The 20,696-nt window shown below is 46.2% G+C and overlaps 2 protein-coding genes across 3 annotated transcripts in view; one reads left to right on the forward strand and one right to left on the reverse strand.

The window, feature by feature from the left end:
* Positions 1–558: 558 nt before the first annotated feature.
* LOC133110262 (dnaJ homolog subfamily C member 11) lies at positions 559–12,983 on the reverse strand. Its single transcript, XM_061220235.1, has 16 exons — positions 12,856–12,983; positions 10,913–11,042; positions 10,435–10,508; positions 9,944–10,045; positions 9,722–9,850; positions 8,962–9,084; positions 8,431–8,504; positions 6,880–7,069; positions 6,078–6,163; positions 5,594–5,710; positions 4,428–4,583; positions 3,859–3,928; positions 3,278–3,335; positions 2,810–2,952; positions 2,119–2,248; positions 559–1,466 (listed from the first exon to the last, which is right to left on the reverse strand). Exons 1-16 carry the CDS (start codon positions 12,925–12,927, stop codon positions 1,438–1,440), a joined length of 1,683 nt encoding a protein of 560 aa, XP_061076219.1. The 5' UTR covers positions 12,928–12,983; the 3' UTR covers positions 559–1,437.
* A 3,212-nt stretch (positions 12,984–16,195) lies between these two features.
* LOC133109880 (calmodulin-binding transcription activator 1-like) overlaps positions 16,196–20,696 on the forward strand; it is a 420,257-nt gene continuing 415,756 nt past the window's right edge. For both annotated transcript variants that reach the window (XM_061219606.1, XM_061219605.1), the window contains exon 1: positions 16,196–16,280. In XM_061219606.1, the coding sequence (XP_061075590.1) occupies positions 16,256–16,280 (25 nt within the window). In that variant the 5' untranslated portion in view covers positions 16,196–16,255. The remainder of the gene's footprint in view (positions 16,281–20,696) is intronic.

Here is a 20,696-nt window from a genome sequence, read left to right on the forward strand (position 1 = left end):
AAGAAATATCTATACTTCTAAACTAGTTTATGAAGGTGTTGGACTTTCTATACCTCATCTTCTGCTGTAACTGTCTGAAATGGTCTAGAGGCCTGTTCTGAGACATTCGCAGCACTGAACTCAATTCACGCCTGAATTTGAAAAGGAGAAGACAACACAACACAAGGACTAATTCTTGTAAGTACCATCCTAAGAGTATTTCCTTTCATCATGTTAATGTAATTCAATGCATGCGGGTCCAACAGATATGCAGCGCCGTTTTTATTGGCTGCAGACCTGAGCTAGCACCTGGACCAGACCTCGCTGTACTTCACCCTTTCTGTAAGTAGGGGACCACTCCACACAACCTGCGTCAGGTAAGCAGCTCTGAATGGACTTGCAGTTATGCATGGCCACCACTGGGTGGCAGCAGAGAGCACCAATGGGGGAAGTAGCTGAGGGCAGTGCTGTCAGGCGTTGGCTGGCTTGAATGTAAAAAAAACAACAAAAAAAAAAAAACATTAAACTTAAGAAAAAAAAAAAAATAATAAAAATAAAAAAAACATCAATTGTGGGTGGGAAGAACATCCTATTACATACAAGGGGCCTAGTCTGTACACAGTCACCCAAAGAATAAGTTGGCAAAGAGTTGTATGGCTGGGATGCATTTAATCACTGCAGTGACAAAATGCAACACACACAGAGGGTGCAGGGGGCTGTGTAAAGGGCCATTCCTATAACATTTTCACATGACCTGATCTCAGTACACCTTCTTTTAGCCTTTATTTAACCAGGTAGGCCAACTAAATTGCAGTGACAACCTAGGGAATTCTGGGTAGGAATGTAAGGGATTTTGTGGCCAATCAGATGTGTAAGGTGAATACTGGGGGGGCGTAGGGTTAAACAGGCACTGTTATGTCCTGGGGTTACAGCGCACACGGTATAGACAGGACACAGAGCACCTTACAGGACTGGGTCATGCGTTAGCCTGCACTAAGAGGTATATCTGGGCTTCTCTTGAGAGGGCCTGCTGTACTGGCCTAGAGGTTTTGAAGAGCAGCATTGAGAACAGGAGGCTTTACAAAACAGCCAACGCAACCCCATGCACGCTTGTGTCATCACGCCAGCTCACATGCGTGTGTAACACAAACACGCGCAGTCACACACACGTATACGCGCAGACGCACATTTTCACACACTACCCCCGGACACGCCGAAATTCATGAAATAACTCTGGTCACCAACACTGTCTGAAACACACCACGACTGTTAATAGGTAATGTAAATAATTATACATAGGATAAAAAGACAGGGGGTTGCAGCTTGGAGAGTCTGTGTCTGGAAGGGGCTGGAGCTCCAGGGAGACACCCAGGCAGCCGTGAAGTCTGCCCACCCCTGTCGTCTCTCGGTCAGTCTGTCTGTCTGTCTGTCTGGCGTCCGTCTGGCGGACAGCAGCTCCTAGGTTTCACCGCCGTCGATTCTGTGTGCTGCACAGGAAGACTGGATGAGTTGGGAAGCCCGAGTCCATATTGGCCAAAGCAAATTAATGTAATTTGCAAAAATTATCTGGGTTTCTGTGTTCAAGGACTCATCTGCTTTCAATTACCAATGTTCAATCAATAACATTATAATCACGTATTTGTCACCTCACACCTTAAAGGGTTAAATGTTCTCCAAAAATTCCAAGCACCCATTTAATATGGACTGATGGTAAAAAATCACAGAATTCATTATAACGCATCTACTACAGCATGATACCGGACACGGACAGTGACAGTGTATCATGTTCATTTCATCATGGTGGGTCAAATCCCGAGGCCTATGAAACAAAATGGTTGTAACTGAAATGCAGTGTGAGTGCAGTGCCTGTACAGATGCAGAGCTGAAATGCAGTGTGTGTGCAGTGCCTGTACAGATGCAGAGCTGAAATGCAGTGTGAGTGCAGTGCCTGTACAGATGCAGAGCTGAAATGCAGTGTGAGTGTGCAGTGCCTGTACAGATGCAGAGCTGAAATGCAGTGTGAGTGTGCAGTGCCTGTACAGATGCAGAGCTGAAATGCAGTGTGCAGTGTGAGCTGGATCTGGGCTCTCGTGTGAGTGGTGAGGCCAGCGAGGAGCCTGGCTGGTGGGGGTCACTCACATTGTTTGGGTATCCTGAGGGGTTCGGTGTCACCGGAGAGGACCTGGTGCATGACCCCCCGGAACTGGTACAGCAGCTTCAGCCCCTTCTCCTCCCCCACGCAGGGGTCATAGAACCCAGGCAGCCCCGCCTGCAGGGGGCAGAGTCTCCCCTTAATCTCCTGTCTTTTAGGGGCAGCCTGTAGTGTGTGTGGTGGCTAAGCTACATGACTAGGGAGTGCTTTTTGTTATTCAACGGAGCAATATATCCGCTTGATCCAGTTCAAAGATTCATATCAATGTTTGAAAAGCTTAATTAAAAAGAGGCTTTTGGACTGTAGCGCGATGGCAAGGTTGTGGTTTACCATCCCTGCTTAAATCAATGCGTCCAGTCCTCATGAAAAATGAGTGCTTGCTACAGCAAGCCCTGTTTACTGTTTGAGTTTGGCCTTTTAAGTAACAAACTAATGAACCAGACACCCAAATTGGTCTACAACTCCTCAGACCTGGGTCAAATATGTTTTGGATTCAAATATGATTTTTCTTATTTTTCCATTCCTCACTGAGCGTGTCAGGAGTATTGGAACCTATTAAAGACTCTGGTCCTCTTGGTTGGCTCAAAACAATTATATATGATCCAGGTCGACAAATCGTACATTCTGAAGACTAGGTGGAGTTTGTGGTTGAGTGTGGTCATCCCGGTTGTGCGTTACCTTTGAGGTTTCTGTGAGAATGAGCTTGGAGTCCTTCACCAGGCACTGCAGGGGCACGGTCACGTCGATGACCTTTGCCTTTTCGTGCCGCCTGCTGTTATCGGTCACAAACTTCCCATACCAGGCGTTGAGGATGATCAGGCCTGAACAGGGGGAGCAGCAGGGCAGTGGTTAGGAAAGTGGACTGCAGAGCCAGGCACTCATTTTAAAATCAGTTTGGTCAGCTTGTTGCAGTTATGGAGGTTGTGTCAGTTAAAACAGATGCGGTGTACCTGATCATTAACCTTTAGTATTGTCGTTTTAGAGATATCTAGTTTTTTGTTTGTATGCATTTGTGCTTTTACCCCATGGACACATCACCTTAAGCTGATTGGTCAAATTCCAGCAGAGGTAAGACAGTTTTACTGTTGTGTAAATTAACACAAACTATTCCTGAAATGTAGGTGTGGTGTGGAAATCTCCACTCACCCATTTTCGATTCCTCTGCCTCAATGATCCTACGCACAGATTCCTGCATCAGCAGAACCTGCCGGAAGAGAGACGACCGCTGATGTCACTGTACGGCTGCTGATACAAATCCTCATTCTCCCAAAGGAGAGCCAGACATCAGCAAGGAAAGGATAGGCTTCCACCCCGGATGTCCATGATCAGTCACTCAAAAAGTCCTGGTCATCTCTGTATGACTGCAAAGGCCCTGGATTCTAGGGCCTAGTCATCTCTAAACGAACACAAAGGCATCTCTGCATGACCCCAAAAGCCACAGACTCTCAAAGCTCTGGTCATCTCCGTATGACCCAAAAGGCCACAGACTCTCAAAGCCCTGGTCATCTCCGTATGACCCAAAAGGCCACAGACTCTCAAAGCCCTGGTCATCTCCGTATGACCCCAAAGGTCACAGACTCTCAAAGCCCTGGTCATCTCCGTATGACCCAAAAGGCCACAGACTCTCAAAGCCCTGGTCATCTCCGTATGACCCCAAAGGTCACAGACTCTCAAAGCTCTGGTCATCTCCGTATGACCCAAAAGGCCACAGACTCAGGGGGACTCACCGCGGTCTCTGCTTCCTGCCTTTTGCGGGCGATTTCCGAAGCTGCGTTCTCCTGCTGTTTCTCCAGCTCCCTGCAGAGAGAGAGATGGATGGAGATAGAGAGGGAGAAAACACAACCGCTCCCTGTCAGGCGGGAGCATGCATGTCAAAGACCACCGGGCTGGATCTAGAGACCACAGACCACAGGTCACAGACCGCCAAATTGACAAGGCACGTTCACTGTCTGTACAGCACCATATAGACTGTATGTATTAACATTACGTTCATAAATATAGTAGACGCTCTTATCCAGAGCAACCTGCTTAAATACATTATTATACGGGTTTAAACAACAAAAGCCACTGATGACAAGTCATCAGCCTCACAATATTGACCATACTAGCAGTCTTACAATATGAAGTTCCTCTGGTGCAAATGGAATTTAAGGTTGTAGTACTATTAAGGATGTTAATAGGTTGGGGGATATAGGTTGGCATTATGTGAGCCAAAGTGCATTGTAAACGGGTGCGTGTTCAGGGCTATGTGAGAGAGACAGAGGGTGAGACAGACGGACGGATTGGGGTCTCTCACTCTTCCTTCTGGGCGCGGACGTAGGGGATGATGATGAGCCTCTGCATGGCCAGGTAGAAGACCACGGGGCCTACGGTGGCGTAGAACACGGCGCTGGGAAGCAGCTGGTCCGTCAGGTGGATGGGGAAGAAGTACGTCTGGCTGGCCCGGTTCAGCCTGGACCCCAGGAGACTCGCATTAACCAATCGGATTAATACAAACGATACAAGGCTCCTATCAGGGCCGCTCACTTCACTGGCCGGCCTGATTTCATTATGAGCCTGGAATTGGCAGCCATCCATCCACTCGTGTGGTTATCATGATAATATATTTTTCTACTTATTATTGAGTGGCTATTATATAAATGTTATTAATGATGATAAGCCGGAGACCGGAACACAGCACAAGGCAAAGGCAATGGAAGTTCGCTGTACCCCGTCTAAAGTAGGACACATTGTGGGGGAAAAACTAAATGAGAAAAAGGCAAACTAAGGTTAAAGGAATTGAAGCCTGGTTAAAATATGTTAATGTCCTCTGTGCAGTCTTCCATTCAGTGTAGGGAGTTGTGTTTTAGCAGAACATCTGATAAGAGTTGGGCCTTATTATGGGATTCTAGTGAGTCATTATTGTGTCTCTTAACAAGCGGAGTGAGAACTAAGCACTCCAGTGTGTCATTCCAGATAAGGAGCGCCTGTAATCTGACTTTCAGCACAATGCAGAGATTTATTAGTCCAGGAACCCCTTATGTTCTTACAGGCTGACCTGACACCAGCCAGACACTTCAGCTGTTTAACCCTTTAAGGTACGCAAGTATGCGATCAGAATGTTCGGAACTGAACGTTCTAATGCCGATGTAACAATCACCACTGGTAATTGAATGCAATGGAGTTCTGGAACCACGATTTAAAAAACATTCCAAAAAACATACTCTTCAAATGGTTCTCTCTGCAAAGATACTGGGAGAATATCTGTGTGAAAAGCATCATTACACTATGATCCTGAACGCACAAGGGGGCATTCTCAATCAGGTATTTACTGGCTGCACACTAGCTTTGGTTTGCTGTCAGAGTGCATCTGAAACCTTGGCTCCCTCACCTTCATTCAGGCTATAGGCATTAGCCACACAATGTGCCTTAGATTGAAATGGCCATGTTTCAGTGTGGTTCGGCTTGCTTGTAGGTACGTACTTGATTTTAAGGGAGACCCCCTGCGGGACCCCGATGCTGACGGTCGCCCCGAGCACGCTGTGGCGGCTGATCTTCCTCTCTGCGCCGTACTCCACCACCGTGCCGAAGAAGCCAGACCTGCGCACGGGTACAGAGACCCAGGACTGTCAAGGTCAGAGGTCAGAGGTCAGGGGTCAGGATTCTGTGTCGAGCGGTTCAGAGGTCAGAGGATTCGCAATGTCAGGGAGGTCAGAGGTCAGATGATTCTCATGGTCAGGGGGTTGTGGGGTCATAGGGTACCAGTGTCGATCAAATGTCAATTTTCTGTTCCCCTTAAAGATTAGTTTCACTCACATATGCCGTACTGCAAAAGCTAGTGCTGCTCTAACGTCCATTTCATGGAGTGTCTAATGTCAGGGAGTTCAGAGAGACAGAGGGGTTGTCTTGGACAGATGACTCAATGTTAGAGAGCGCACAGGGACAGAGAGATGGCAGGGGTACGCACTTCACAGAGCCCTTAATCTTGGTCTGGTCCTCGTCCTGAAACTTGTACTGGTAGCTCATCATCATGAAGGAGTGAGGCACGCCCAGCTGTGGAGAGAGAGGTCACACAGTGCAGCTTCCTCAGCACAGTCAGCCACACAGCCTCTAATACAAATTTAACACTTTATTCCACATCATCACTTCATATTTCCACCATGTCCACCGTGTCCCAGACTCGACCTTCAAACCGTAACTAAACTGCGTATAACCCATACTGAAATGTCTTCTTTTTTTTTTTTTCCCAACCGGGGATCTGAAACTAAAATCCTGGAGGGCAGCTGCTGGTTTCTGATGTGTTCCTGCATTTAAGTGCTTGATTTCAGTCACTGTTTGGCTAAAGAGACAGCACACCTTGTTTCCAAGGCCTAAATCTGCCTATTGCTGGAGTGAAAGGAAACTACAAAAGACCAGTAGTGACTGTGGCCCTCCAGCACTGGATTTGGAGACCCATGGTTTTGAGCAGTGGTTCTCAGTCTTACACAGAGAGGGTCAGTGTGGGTGCTGGCTCTTGTTCCAACCCACCAGCTACACACCCGATTCTACTAATCAAGTTCCTTAGCAAAGACTCTAGTGGTTGATTATCCCTGGTTATGGGTGTGCACTTTGTTGTATGTTGCAGCTGCCAAATGCCTATAATATAATGTAACCACAAGAGTCTTTGCTAAGGAACTGATTTAACAGAACCAGGTGTATAGCTGCTTTGTTGAAACAACAGCCCTTAAGGACCTCTGGGGTTTCCCTGTGAGTTCCCCCCTCCTGCTGACCTGCAGGGCGAAGGTGAAGTGGCTGGTCTTGGTGTCCCTGACGACGCTGGTGTTCATGGCGGACTGCGTTCCCCAGCGCCACTGCAGGTAGCCCATGGTGTTCTTGTCCAGATGGCGAGCCAGCACCGTGGTAACGCCGGGCCGCACCCCCCGCGAGGAGAACTGCAGGCCGCACTGTCCCGTCACGAAGCTAGCAAACAGAGTACGTCACAACGCTAGCGCTAACGGACAGTGCGTCACCACGCTAGCGCTAACGGACAGTGCGTCACAACGCTAGGGCAAACGGACAGTGCGTCACCACGCTAGCGCTAACGGACAGTGCGTCACAACGCTAGCGCTAACGGACAGTGCGTCACAACGCTAGTGCTAACGGACAGTGCGTCACAACGCTAGCGCTAACGGACAGTGCGTCACAATGCTAGCGCAAACGGACAGTACGTCACAACGCTAGCAAACACAGAGTACATCACAACGCAACGCGAACGGACAGTACGTCACAATGCTAGCAAACACAGAGTACATCGCAACGCGAGCGCAAATGTGCATTAAATCAAAGCTAGCGCAAGCACACATTGTCACAAAGCTAGCACAAAGACGCATTACATCACAAATTTTGCACAAATGCACCTTCCATCATATTACAGCCATTTAGGGGAATGGTATTATTTGTCAACAAATGCCAGGGTTAAACCTTTGGACCATTACAACGATAGAGGAGAAGGTGGGTGCTAACAATCAGCAGACATCCCACCACCCGTGAAACATTGCAGGAAGGGACGTTTTTTTGAAACCTGGAACAACGAGAGACCTAAATGGGGCAGCTCTGTCACTTCATCCCCAGTCTAGACTCCGAAAGCTCAGTCTCTCCGATAACGCGTCTGGAAAACTTTATTAACTTCTCTGGCCCAAGGCTTCCAGAAATCCGATTAGTGGCAGCAGACTCCTGATAATGGGCCTGGTTCAGCTGCCCACGCCAGTCAAAACGCCAGCACAGATTAAGGCATCGCTAATGGACACTCTTACATTGCTTTTTGATTGCCTGGAACTTGTGTCGAATGTAAAATGGGGAAAAGCCTTGCAGACAAAGTTTGGTTGGCATAGCTGTGGACAAAGTTCAGGCAGCGGTTCAGCAGCAAAGTCTTACTTGATGAAACTGTCAACTGACAGTCTTTATTCTAAGATAGCCGAGTAAGTTAACCGGCTTTTCAGGTTAAATATCTATTACATACATATGTTATTGTGGCTGTGTACATAATTTTACCAGAGCACTGGCAGGCTTTGATTCACTACCTGTACTTGGAATCCCGCCTGCGTAAGATTGTGCTTGGTCAAAAACAATAACTGACCATTGTTTTATCCACACCGAACGTTCCTGAATTGGGCTGTGGCCCATTGGTCCGTGGCTATTTCCTCTCACTCTTTCAGTAGGAGGATGAGGCTTGCTGAGGCTTTGGCAGAAAGGATATTTATTTGCATGTATTTTGCACGTCTGTGCTGTCCGAGTAGGATCTGCTGAGTGAGCATACACAGATGATGCGTACGGTGACTCACCAGCGTGGCGTCAGGTTACGGAAGAGCTTCATCCCTAGGAGGGGTCCGTGCGTGTCCCCTCCACCCAACTCCACCTGCGCTGACACACACACACCACATCTGAGACCACAGCTGCACTCTCTCTCTCGCATGCACGCACGCACGAGACCACAGCCCCTTCCTCTCCCTCTCCCTCTCCCTCTCTCCACGCACACACACACAAGACCACAGCTACACTCTCTCACATACTCACACACCACGTCTGAGACCACTGCTCTCTCTCTCTCTCTCTCTCTCTCTCCCTCTCTCCCTCCCTCACTCACCAGAGCACACACACATCCAAGACCAGAGGTATGCTTCGCCACACCCACAGTATTCTGTTGACGTTTCAAATTTAGCCCCACAGAATTGTTTCTTGGCCACAAAAATGAGGTTCATGAGTTTCACCCACACATCTGTGCACATGGACACGTGTGTGTGCGCATACGATTTGCGCACATTTTCTGTGCGTGCGTGTGTGTGCGTGCGTGCGTGCGTATACACACTCCTCACCTCCCCCCAGCCCTTGGCGGAGGTGACCCGTCGCAGTGTGAGGTTAATGCTGCCTCCTCCGTTGCCGTTGTGGGTGGAGAGGGAACCAGAGAGGACCGCTGTGTCTGAGGTGGTCAGGGGGGCCTGGAGACACAGGCGGGGGGTTAGAGCTCAATTACTGCCCCCCTAATCCTGCCCACTACTGCTCACCATACACATTCACTCTGATCCTAAAAACCTTTTCTCCGATCACTGTCTCTGTGACCCATCCTTAACCATGCCTGTATGTTTGGTGATAGACATTTATATTTTAGTCATTTAGCAGCCACTTTTAATCCAAAGCGACTTAAAAGTGCATACGTTCCTCGACATGTGAAAAGCATCAAATCCATAAAAAGCAAAACAGGCATGTAGTGCAGTTATAACGGTCTTGTGTACACCACATCATACAGAATTCATTGGACATGCATAAAATAAATCAATGTTTATCACTAACCGGTAAGAACTCGGTACCATTTTCCATTGTAGAAAGAACATGCATACTGGATACTAAATGTATTCACTCTATGGATCCCTCTAGGCACTTCAATTCCTGTGAGTGCTGAATCAACCAATGGCATTTTTGTCTACTGCTTGCACTTTCCACAAAATTGGGAGCAAAAACACTCCTCTCAAAGGAACATCTGAAGCTGCTCTGCTTCAGTGTAAATGGATACTGGTCATGTGTGTAGACTTAGCCTTCCCCTCCGTAACCTCTAAGTGGAGCCCCCAGCATCCTTACCTCTATGGACTGAGATATGTGCATCCTGTTAATCTCTATCTGTGGGAAGCCCCCACTGGGCGCGTCCTCGTACTCCTCTTCGTAGTGGTCGAAGAGGTCTGTAGCGTCCACGCCCACGCTGATCGTCCCCTGTGCAGAAAGGCAGGGGTCACGCGGTCAGGTAACGGGGTGTGGGGGAGAGCTGAGGGGACAGCCATAGCACCCGGGGTGCGGGGGGGTCACCTTGGGGTTGGTCCTCTGCTGGAGCCTCCGCTCGTCCCTCTCCCTCTGCAGGCGCTCAAACTCCTCCCGGATCTCCGCCGGTGTCCTCTTCCTCTCCACCACCTGCAAAATGGACGCCCGGCTCAGTAACAGTAACCATGACGCTGTGCGTCGTATCCAGGGAACCACAATGAGGATGGAATTTTGTCGTCATGGCAGCACTTAATGGGATTCTAGAACACGAGGGAGGCTCAACATAGCCAGCGTGTATGTCCATTTGGGATACCATACTGGACACCATATTTTACCCAAATTAAACAGAACCATTGACTGATAATTCAATAACCAAGCCCCCATCGTGCATTGTGCCAATAGTCTCCCTGTGGATCCAGAACCACTGCATGTTATTTGTGTGCAAGCCTCAAGCCACCTACTGTGGATACACTGCCGTGATTGTGTTGGTCTCTGATCAATAACCCACCCCACAGCTACCTCAGAGTGAGTGAACTTACCTCCCATCCTTCCACCTCCAGTCCCTTCTTCCCGTAAATGTCATAGATGGCCCTGGACTGTGGATCGCTGAGGACTGCCACGAGACAAAATGAGACTTATTAAATTCCTAATGTTCAAGTACAGGGAGCGGCTATATTGTTGATTGCCACATGGAAGCATTGACGGTCTGTACTGTATTGGGTGCATTTCCTTGATTGTAACGCACAGTTCCAGAGGTGAAAAAACAAACACAAACCCAGAATTTCTCACCAAGATAGGAATATAGGTCATAACCACAGATCCATGCTAAATATGGCCAAAAGCAACAGAAAACAAGCACATTAGTGGTGGTGATTCACTGGTGGGAGTGTGGGTTGATGGGCAGTGACAGTGCTGTTTACATGTGGAGTGCACTGTTGAAATACAGTGAGTAACACTGTACCCATCACAAGCCTGGAGCACGCTGAAGACCAGGACTCGGGGCTCCTCTGGCTGTACCTTCGTAGGCCTGGTGGACCAGGTTGAAGAGCTGCTCAGCCTGCCTCTTCAGCTCGGCATCCCGGTGTTTGTCGGGGTGGTACAGCATGCACAGCCGCCGGTACGACGCCTTCAGCTCCTCCTGGGTTGCCTGGAGACAGGAAGGCCAATCGACATGCACCAGATCCTTATATTTAAATGAGTAGCAACACGGATGCGTTGTGATCTATGAAGAAAATGTGTGCCATGTGTATGAAAGCAATGCCAGTAACTCCAACAATATATGACATTGGAAGTGTTGTGTGCATCCACTGTGCATTAAATGGGCAAGTGCAATTCAACGAATTATCCAGGAAAGTGAAGTTTTGTCTTACTTTTATTACCGGACAGTATATGCACATTTAGAGTTGGCTGCAGTCTCAAAGCAGTTTTTAGCATCAGGTCACTTGTTTGGAAGGAATGGTGATGCACGGATGTTGAGGTAAAAACTTTTATCGACAACATACAGTACCGTGCAAAAGTCTTAGGCACCCTACATTTTCTGATATACATTTGGATGTTTTATGATATACATTTAGATGTTTTTATCCCTCTTGTCTAACCCTAACCCTTAATAAAAAAATTCACTTTTGATGACTATTGTCTTTTTGTTTAGAGCAGCTCTTCATGAGTGTTTTGGTATTCATGGATTTGATGCTTTTTAAGTTGTGGAAGAACCTTTGCCCTTGTAAATCGCTTTGGATTAAAAGTGTCTGCCAAATGACAAAAATGTCAAATGTCTGGGATTATCTGGAGAGCCAGAAGCTAGCAAGACAACGTTCTCCAGTATGTTTGGAACCAGCCTATTTTCTAATAAAACTGCAGGACAATGTACCCTTAGAACTTATGCATTTTTAAAGGTAAAGGGTGTTCAAATGCATGATCCAGTTTACTACACTTTATTTATTTTTTTTCTATATTTAGAGACCATTCATTTCTTTACTTTTGAAAGCATATTCACCTTTTTTCCCTTCTTTTTTAACATGTACTTTTTGCGCAATGCTGTACACATGTACAGACCAAAACAATGAATTCAAATGACATGGTAGGCTGAACGTAAAGTAGGCGTAGGAGGCCAGGTTGAGGCGTAGGAGGCGCATCGCTATATTTAATTTCCGATGACGGCTGAACATGGAAAATGAGTACAATAATTATTTAACAATATTACACTAAAACATCGGGTACTATTCCTAGTGGCGGTCGTGTTTGACTAAGATAACGTTTCATCGTGACAATGATCAAACATAGTAGTTAGTGTAAAAATGCAATCTAGTGACATTAACATGTATTAAAAATGTACCACTCTCCCTTTACTCTCATTGATCAAATATTAAGTTAACTGTGGATAGCGATGTTAACTTAGCTCTTGTACCAATCAGCATCTGGTCACCTACTAGCTAGCTGGATATGTGCAATTTTCCAACATGTTACTTGGCTAATTTAACTAAGCAGTAAAAGGGGAAAAAAGAGACTTCCGACTTAGGAATGCAGGATTTGATTTATTATGACGACTGACACGGACTAGCTATGGCTAAGCCAGCTTCGCTGTCAAATGCTGCCTGTTACTGTCTAATGTTACATTACATAGCTCGCTAGTGTAATTTCTGCAAATGATATGATTAGTTGACACGTGGGGGTACAGTACAATATTTCCGTTTATTAGTTAGCTACTTAAATAATTATGTATTCACATAATTAACATGCGCTGACTCAATTAAGCGCAGGAAACCCCAGTCATCTATAATGAATCAAAACACACCGCGGTGTACTGTTATTCAACGAGCCCGATTCTGAATGATAGGCGAGGGTCATCATCTTAGCAGACAACTCCAACGGCTGCCGGCGACATTTCAGTCAAACGGATCACGAAATCACCGAGTCCTGTGCCTCACCAATATATGTTACGAGACTACAGACTGTCTTACCTCCCTTCTGGCGTTAAGGAGAGAATAATAATCGTCGTTGTCTATTTCATCTTCTCCCAAGGCCGCTGCCATGTTTGCACCCTTCAACCCCGCCTTCTTGCAGTGTGTCGCGTACTTTAGCAGCTGGGGATTAATGCTTCTCAATCTCTAGCGCCGCTACCTGGTGGGGAGGATCATAACAGTTCTGGCTCAACTCCACGTTGCGCAATGTAAAATATTCTGTCGAACTTCGAAAAGAATGAACATTTTTGGCTTGTGTAATACTGACAGAAATGGATTTCAAATTTTGATCTTTGCGAGTAACTGTCGGAAGGCTTATCTCAGCGAATAACTTGCTGACAACGACATACTGCATGTTATAACTCGGTTATAAATTATGGCTATTTCTTCTCAACAACACTATTGTAGGCTATAGCCCAAATTTAAACGTCTTTGTAATTTAAAAGGCACTGTAGAACGTAGAGACTTTCATTCTTTTGCATTCTTTGCCGAACTTTACATTCCCACTGTTTTTTTCCACTGATTTGCAATTAATCATGGCAATCATCTTATGAAATGCTAATTAAACAAACAAACACGAATGCAAACTATAAGCTGTTATTCACTATGTTGGTTTTGTTCGAGTCCTTCTCTAGGCCTACATGTGGGAATAACGGCTTCTCTTCTTTCTTTAATTGTTTTTATGACCTGCCTTTCAGGAAACGAAAGGTCACAGTTCTGGAAAGCGCTTCAATTGGGTGTGAGCGCAGGAGATCATTATCGCACGTTAATAATGACAATTTAGTTGGAGCCATTCGGATTTTGCTTCGGGCAAAGAAACAATTAATCCATTATCTATGAGTGCATTCCAATTAACGTATGTTCATTAATGCGCCAATGAATTATAAGAATTACATATTCATAGCTGTATCTTCAGCTTGCTCTGCAATTTGGCTTCCTATATGGTAATGTGTGATAATGTTTCAAATTCTAAGTCGTTGGAATGGCTAATAGATTATTAGTATTTAAAGCGATATTCGAGCTACAATCATTTTTAAAGACGATAGGCCTATACCTCTATCATGTATGTCAATAGATAACGGCCCTGATCGATCGGAAGTTGTTTTCAGTCAGTGGTTCCGTTTCACCATTGCTGCTATTTTAAATGCAATATGGCAAAGCATTTACAATAAATTCGACCGGTCTTCAGGTCCGTTTCGAAAGGATTGTCTTCAAACAAAACGTGACGTAGACTACGTTGTTACAGGGTGCTATGATGTTCAATGAACTCGAAATTACGCAGCCTGGCCGCCGGAATGAAACGATCAGCTCTAAAATTAAGTGGAGCCAAACACAATGGAGAGAGACGAAAGACTTCGATCCACACAGTCTGTTGGTTTGACGCAATATTAAATCTGTAGAGAAAATGAAAGTGAAAAGACGAGTTCAACAGAAATAGGCCTATTAAAATGACAAACAAACTATTATTTTCACAAAATGAACTTCTACTACCTCTAGAAAGCCCCTTGGACTTTTTGTTTTGTTTTTTTGTATATCAATAGGATCATGATAACCTCACCCCTACACCCCTTCGTGTGTTTTGGATACAAACGTTAAACTCAAAACGGTGCGAAAGGTTTTAAAACAGTCATAGGTTGTACAGCTAAAAATATACTTGGACGCTATTGATTTTATATTATGGAGCAGAGAAGTGAATCATTTGAGAATAATTTGCTGAATCACATTTATGTACAAAAGTTCCCTTGCAATTAGGTGCTTCAAAATGAGGCGCTCATTCTTAAGATGGACCGTTTTTCTGAGAGCGCGTCCAGGGGAGACGGGAGTAGAGCGGAGCTGTCTTTTCAGCACCCTGCCTCAGCACTCTGGTATATAAACAGCGCTCAATGCCACGTGCACGCGCTTTCCGATCTAGGTCCATGCGCTCCCTCTGTCCGAAACGCGTGTTTGAAAAATAGCGACTGTGCTCGTATTCATTTAGTCTATCAGAATTATTACCTGTTATCGTGCTGTGTGTGTGTGTGTGTGTGTGTGTGTGTGTGTGTGTGTGTGTGTGTGTGGCGCGTGCGTACGCATTGATAGCGTCGCGAAATAAAATCTGAAAATCCAGAAACCTTCTCACATTGAGGTTTGATTGGCATTGGTTTTTGGTTGATAATACCATAGAATTGAAGTGAGCCCAAATATTAATTGACTTGAGCCTACAGTTATGAATCAAACTAGCCTATACAACGATTAACAAAAGGTCTAGGCTGTGCGTGTGAACGCTTATCAGTTTGGATCAACTGTAGGCTACTCTAATCGGTTTCCTGTTCCTTCGGACGAATGGGCTGTCTAGACTAAGGCCACCGCCTCCTAAAATTTTAAGTGCCGAAAGTTCTGAAGCCTAAATAGTGTTTGATGAAATGTAGAATCCTTTTGAATAGTCCACCTAACCAAAGAAAAAGAAGATGGTAGAATTACACTGAATAGCATATAACCCGAGCAAAATAGCGTTTCAAAGGAGCCTTGGCTACTTAACTTTACTTCACAAAAAAGAAAAAAAACAGAATAGAGCGCTGATCAGCTCTGGTCAGCGACTCTGGGTTCTTCATCTAGACAGTTTCTAAATAGAACGTGCCTCTTGAACGCAGAACTGCTGTGGAAACTACTTTTGCCCTCATATTTCCAATCTTCGGTGGAGGTTTTTTGGTCGGGGTCCAGTTGACGCGTGTTGACGATTGGTAAATAGGCTATTTAGGCAATATTATTATATTAAAGTATATTGGACTATGGCTTGGGTCTGTGAAAGTATGGAGTTGAATATTTAACAGTCTGGTTGAAAAGGCTGGAGCCATTTCAAAATATCCGATGGAAAACCTCCGTCACTATCAAAAGTAATGTAATTAAAAATGTATGCGTTGGCTGGGCGGTGCATTGCTCCAAGTGTTCGATTCCATTCGTCATTTTAACATGCAGTGGGCGAAGCGATTTTCTGTGGAGGGTATAGCAAACAGTACTAAACACTACACACATAAGCAATATCCTACGCCACATGATGAGAGCCACCATTCCAACTATTCTCCAAAAAATATCACAGTCACGAAGCGTCCCGGATTTCGAGTGGGCACGACTCGAATCCCACAACGTTTATTGGTCGACTGCTTGTCAAGGTGTCCCCAAATATTAAGCTCTATCCAATGGTATGCTGGGCTGGCCGCAAAAAAGGGATTCTTCTCCCGATTTCACAGAGCATTTTAGAGCTTCATTGTCACTCATTTCTCTTCTGACCAATGGTAAGGGTGAATTCGCTGGGCTTGCCTGCCGCCCCCCCACCCCCCCTCCTTCAGCCGTCCGCGTCGTGCACGCGCGTGGTTCCCCCGGTCGCGAGGAGGAGGAGGAGGATGTGGCGCGCGGAGGGGAAATGGCTGCCGAAAACAAGCCGGAAGGTAAGAAAGAAATAACGGGATTAATTTATCATTTTTACCAAAATGCAATTTGTACCATTTTGAATCCAGATGCGAGGAAGACGGGTCGCGAGTTCCCCATAACCACAGAAACCACCGTTGGTTTGTTATTTATCTTGAATTAGTGAAAGCTAAGGAGATATAGCTAGCTAGGTAGCTAGCTGGCTATCAATGCCAGCTATCTGATAGCTAGCTAGCTAGGTAGCTAGCTATTAAAAGCAGGGGGCACAAACAGCAGAATTAAAATAGCCACCTCCATAGTTAGCTGCAGTTGTCGTTTTTACCGTTCAGTATTAATATTCTATGCACGGTGCTGTGATGACGCTGCTAGCGTCCAACTTCTGTTTTTTATCGCACTAACTAGCTTGGCAAGCTAGCTACGTCTATAATTAAAGAAATGTTTTCTCGCTTACGTTCATACAACCATAGCTGGAGCTCGCATCACAGCGAAAACTGTAGCTTGCTTGCTAAACCTGCAGAATTTCCAGTTTCTGTGAAATTCCTCTACACCAAAACTATTGCTGCCCACAGAAGCAATACCATTTGGAAGAGAAATACAACCAGTATCAGCTAGCTATATTGTCTGTTTATGCCTAATAATAGAGAGTATGCAGTCAACTAGCTACGGACAGGCAATTGATAGCGATGGTAGAATTACAAACTGATATATATTTTTCAATTTCCCTTGTCACTTGTCCCTCCTTACCTGGACATCAGAGCAGATAGCTAGGTTCTATACTTAAAATGGTTTTACACGCGGAGAAAGGGCATGTTGTTAATCGGGCTGCTTCTTGCGGTCCATTTCTGAGAATACTCCGTGGCTTGTTTTAACAACAGAGAAGCTTGTTTGTGATACAAGTTTTGCCCAATTAAACGGAGTGTTTCGTTTCTAATTGGATCCAACAAAATAAAATTTAAGAAACAGTAAACAGCCGGGGAACACAACAAATACAACCTTTTAAATATACATCGACTGTGTTGAATCAGATGAAGCGGGGACGCAAATATGACTCTACACCGTGCATTACTCAAAACAGACGAAAATGACTTTATCATTTCAAGTTCATGCTGTCATCTGTGTTCGCGTTTTCGCCACGCTTTTAAACATGCCACGATGCTAACGCGTGACTTATCATTCATTAAATCAGTTTAGTCAATAAAGCGGGTTGTTTATAATTACACTCGCAGTGAATGTAAATTAAGCGACGGAGATTTATGATACAATGATTTAACGCCGAACGCTTAACTTCTCTCATTGTGAGATGGGAGAACTCATTATTAGAGATCATAATTATGGATTTAAAATCTAATTGAAAGCGTCTACAATTATCACTAATATTTCTCTCGCTTTCCGTGTTGGTTAAATCAATGTGCGAGGGTTGCTGCAAGGTTAGCTAGTGTTCCGTGTCGCTGTGTTTATGTGCGTGTGTGACAATGTCTGAATGAGACCCCTGTCTCGGAATTCTGGCAAACGGCGCGTCCGTTCAGACAGCGTCCATATTGAGTTGCTAAGTAATACATAAAATAGATAGTTAAGCACGAAAGCTGACAAATCCCCGGAAAGTCGTCCTTCTGTCGAGTTGTCTGTGAAATGCTTCTCTTTAGTATATTTATTGCTGTATTTGCGTAAGTGACCACGAGGTGGAGACACAGGGAGTAACACAATAGACTACAAACGTAAGCAAAATCAATGACCGTAATTAACCTGAATACAGGATCGTTTTGACCGAATGGAGCTGTGCGCAGATTTGAACGGATTAGTCGAATTCTTGTGAATTCATAAATAAAGAATGCCTTTAAAATGCCTGAAAAACGAGAGGGACGTGACTTGATATCAAAGCGTGTAATAAGATACAATAATAGTTATGAGTTTGCTGTGCTGTCTATTTTTAGTTAATTGTACTGACTATTTGAAACTCCTGTTCTCAGTCATTAATATATAGGTTCTGTGTTTGTGTGTGTTTGTGGACGCGCACACGTAGCCTTGATTAGGGGCATGTTTGCTGCATGATTTTTAGTTTTTTAGCATAAATGAAGGATAGTAAAATAACACATTTTAATGAATGTTAACACATTGTCACGTCTTATATACGTGTTTTCTGACACTATGCAATGCTGGGCAGCAACAAAAAGTTGTGAAAAGCTCAAAAGAAAAATGTAAACATGACTTAAATTGAGTATGTCCACAGGGGGGCGGTGTTGAGCTATATTCAGTGATCACGCGTCTGGTAGGTTTTAACCGCGAACGTAGCGCGCTGACTTGAAGAATTCCCCTTCAAGTAAAGATATTAAAAATAAAAATCACAGAGACGTTTGTGTGTCCAACCCCAAGCAGGACTGCGCACACACAAATGCACACGTGTAGAGATGGTTTTTAAAGATAACTTAAAGATAATTTATTTACTTAATTTAGCCTTTATTTATACAGAGTAGGGCACACATGCTCATTTACAGTAGCACCCAGTTAATGTCCCCCGAAGTAGCCTACCCTGCATGTTTCTGGAATTTGGGAGGGACCTGGAAAACCTGGAGGAATCCCGCACGTTGACTGTCTCCGTGAGAAACTGGCCACATGTTCTCTGTGGGCTCCTGCTTGCCGCGGGCTCGGAAGCCCCGACTCGAGACTCCCATCGCTGCGGAGCGCATCACGACGTTCCCGGGACCGCGCGGATACACGCACGCCATTCCCGTCTCTGAGGCCCGAACGGGAAAACAGGGTTTCGGTGGCTGCTTCCTGCGTCTCCCTGTTTTACAGGCATGGTGGCAGAGTACAGCAACGTCTGGCCCTCAAATCCAAATCCAAATCCAGCCAGCCCTGCTTTTCACCCGGCCTCCTGCTAAAAGGAGGGTGGAAAACCAGCAGTTCTTAGAGTGCACAGTTGTCTGCCGTGTCACTTCCCGTCTGTTGAACAACGCCATTCGCTGTTCTGTGGCCCCCGTCAGTACCCCCCTAACGGTGAGCTTAGGTCGCCTGACACTTTGTGCCCTGCGCAGGTTTCCACTCAGACAGGAGTCTTTTCCTCTGTGAATGAGCCAGCCTGGGCCCCCTGGGCCATGCCATCTTCATGCCAGAGGGGTTTCCCGGCATAACTAAATGTATCTGCGGGCTTGCTTATAGAGGGGCTGGCTCTGAAGCCAACCTCACACCCCTGCTCCTTCTGAGCGCATTGTGGTGTCAGACCTGGAACCGGCACCCCTGAGAGAGGTCTGCCGACCACCAGGGTGAGACTCAAACTAGCGCGTTATCACTGAGTGAGGCGAGGCATATCCCAATCTGAACCTTGTGAGTGCCCTCCCTCCCCCAATGTCAGTGGAGAGAGCGGGTATCCCCTTAAGCCAGACCAGGTTTCACCAAATCAGTCTGCTTATGAAACATAATCAACCCAGTCAGTCTGAGAGCAGGGGTGGAGTGCTATTGGAGGGGTTAGTGCCTAGACACGTACAGGACGAAACGGTGCATCACGTACGGGCGAAATGACAGTGCGCTATTGGGGCGGTCTGAGAGAAAGCGCGGTTTGCCTTTTTCCCGCCAGGGTGGAGTGTTGTGTGTTTGTGTGTTTGTGTGTGCTTGTGTGTGAGTGCGTGTGAGTGTGAGTGTGTGTGAGTATGCGTGTGAGTATGCGGGTGAGTGTGAGTGTGTGTGAGTATGCGTGTGAGTATGCGTGTGAGTATGCGTGTGAGTATGCGGGTGAGTGTGAGTGTGTGTGAGTATGCGTGTGAGTATGCGGGTGAGTGTGAGTGTGTGTGAGTATGCGTGTGAGTATGCGGGTGAGTGTGAGTATGCGTGTGAATGTGTGTGTGAGTGCGCGATGCCCGTGGTGGGGATAGATGCAGCCTCGGACCGCTGAGCTGGATCGGTCCCGTAACGAGCCCCACCTCACACACGAGGCCCCAGGATTGATTGGATTGATCCGGTCTGCCCAGAGACGGAGCCCGCCTGATGTTACTCCTGTCTCCTCGTTAGAGGGCCGCTTCTCCGTGACTCATATCGCAGGGCCGCCACAGGGGGCTCCACAGAGGGACTGGCGACAGACCAGTCGGTCCTCAGTGAGAGCTCCCGAACACGGCCATAGACATTACAGTTATTCAGCTGACACTTTTGTTCAAAGCGACTTACAGTTGATTAGACTGAGCAGACTCCCCCCCTGAGGCAATGTGGGGTTAAAGGCCCTGCTCAAGGCCCCAACAGCTGTGCGGATCTTATTGAGGTTACACCGGGACTTGAACCACCAACCTTCTGAGTCCCAGTCATGTACCTTAGCCACTAGGCTACAGACTGCCAGGCTGCCCCCCCCTAGACTCCACCTCCAGGCTAACGCTAATGCTACCGCTACCGCTACCGCACAGGCCACTCGCTCCGCAGTTAATGAGCCTTGGAGATGGCTAACACGGCCTGGC

This window comes from Conger conger, chromosome 14 (assembly GCF_963514075.1).
Source record: "Conger conger chromosome 14, fConCon1.1, whole genome shotgun sequence".
Classification (NCBI taxonomy): Eukaryota; Metazoa; Chordata; class Actinopteri; order Anguilliformes; family Congridae; genus Conger; species Conger conger.

Excerpts from the sequence above, each read along its gene's own strand:
- LOC133110262 (XM_061220235.1), bottom strand. The coding sequence starts at position 12,927 with ATGGCAGCGGCCTTGGGAGAAGATGAAATAGACAACGACGATTATTAT. Across the intron at positions 4,584-5,593 it reads GGGGTCTCCCTTAAAATCAA|GCTGAACCGGGCCAGCCAGA; the intron begins GTACGTACCTAC and ends CCTGGGGTCCAG. Across the intron at positions 1,467-2,118 it reads CCTCAGGATACCCAAACAAT|CACACAGAATCGACGGCGGT; the intron begins GTGAGTGACCCC and ends CTTCCTGTGCAG.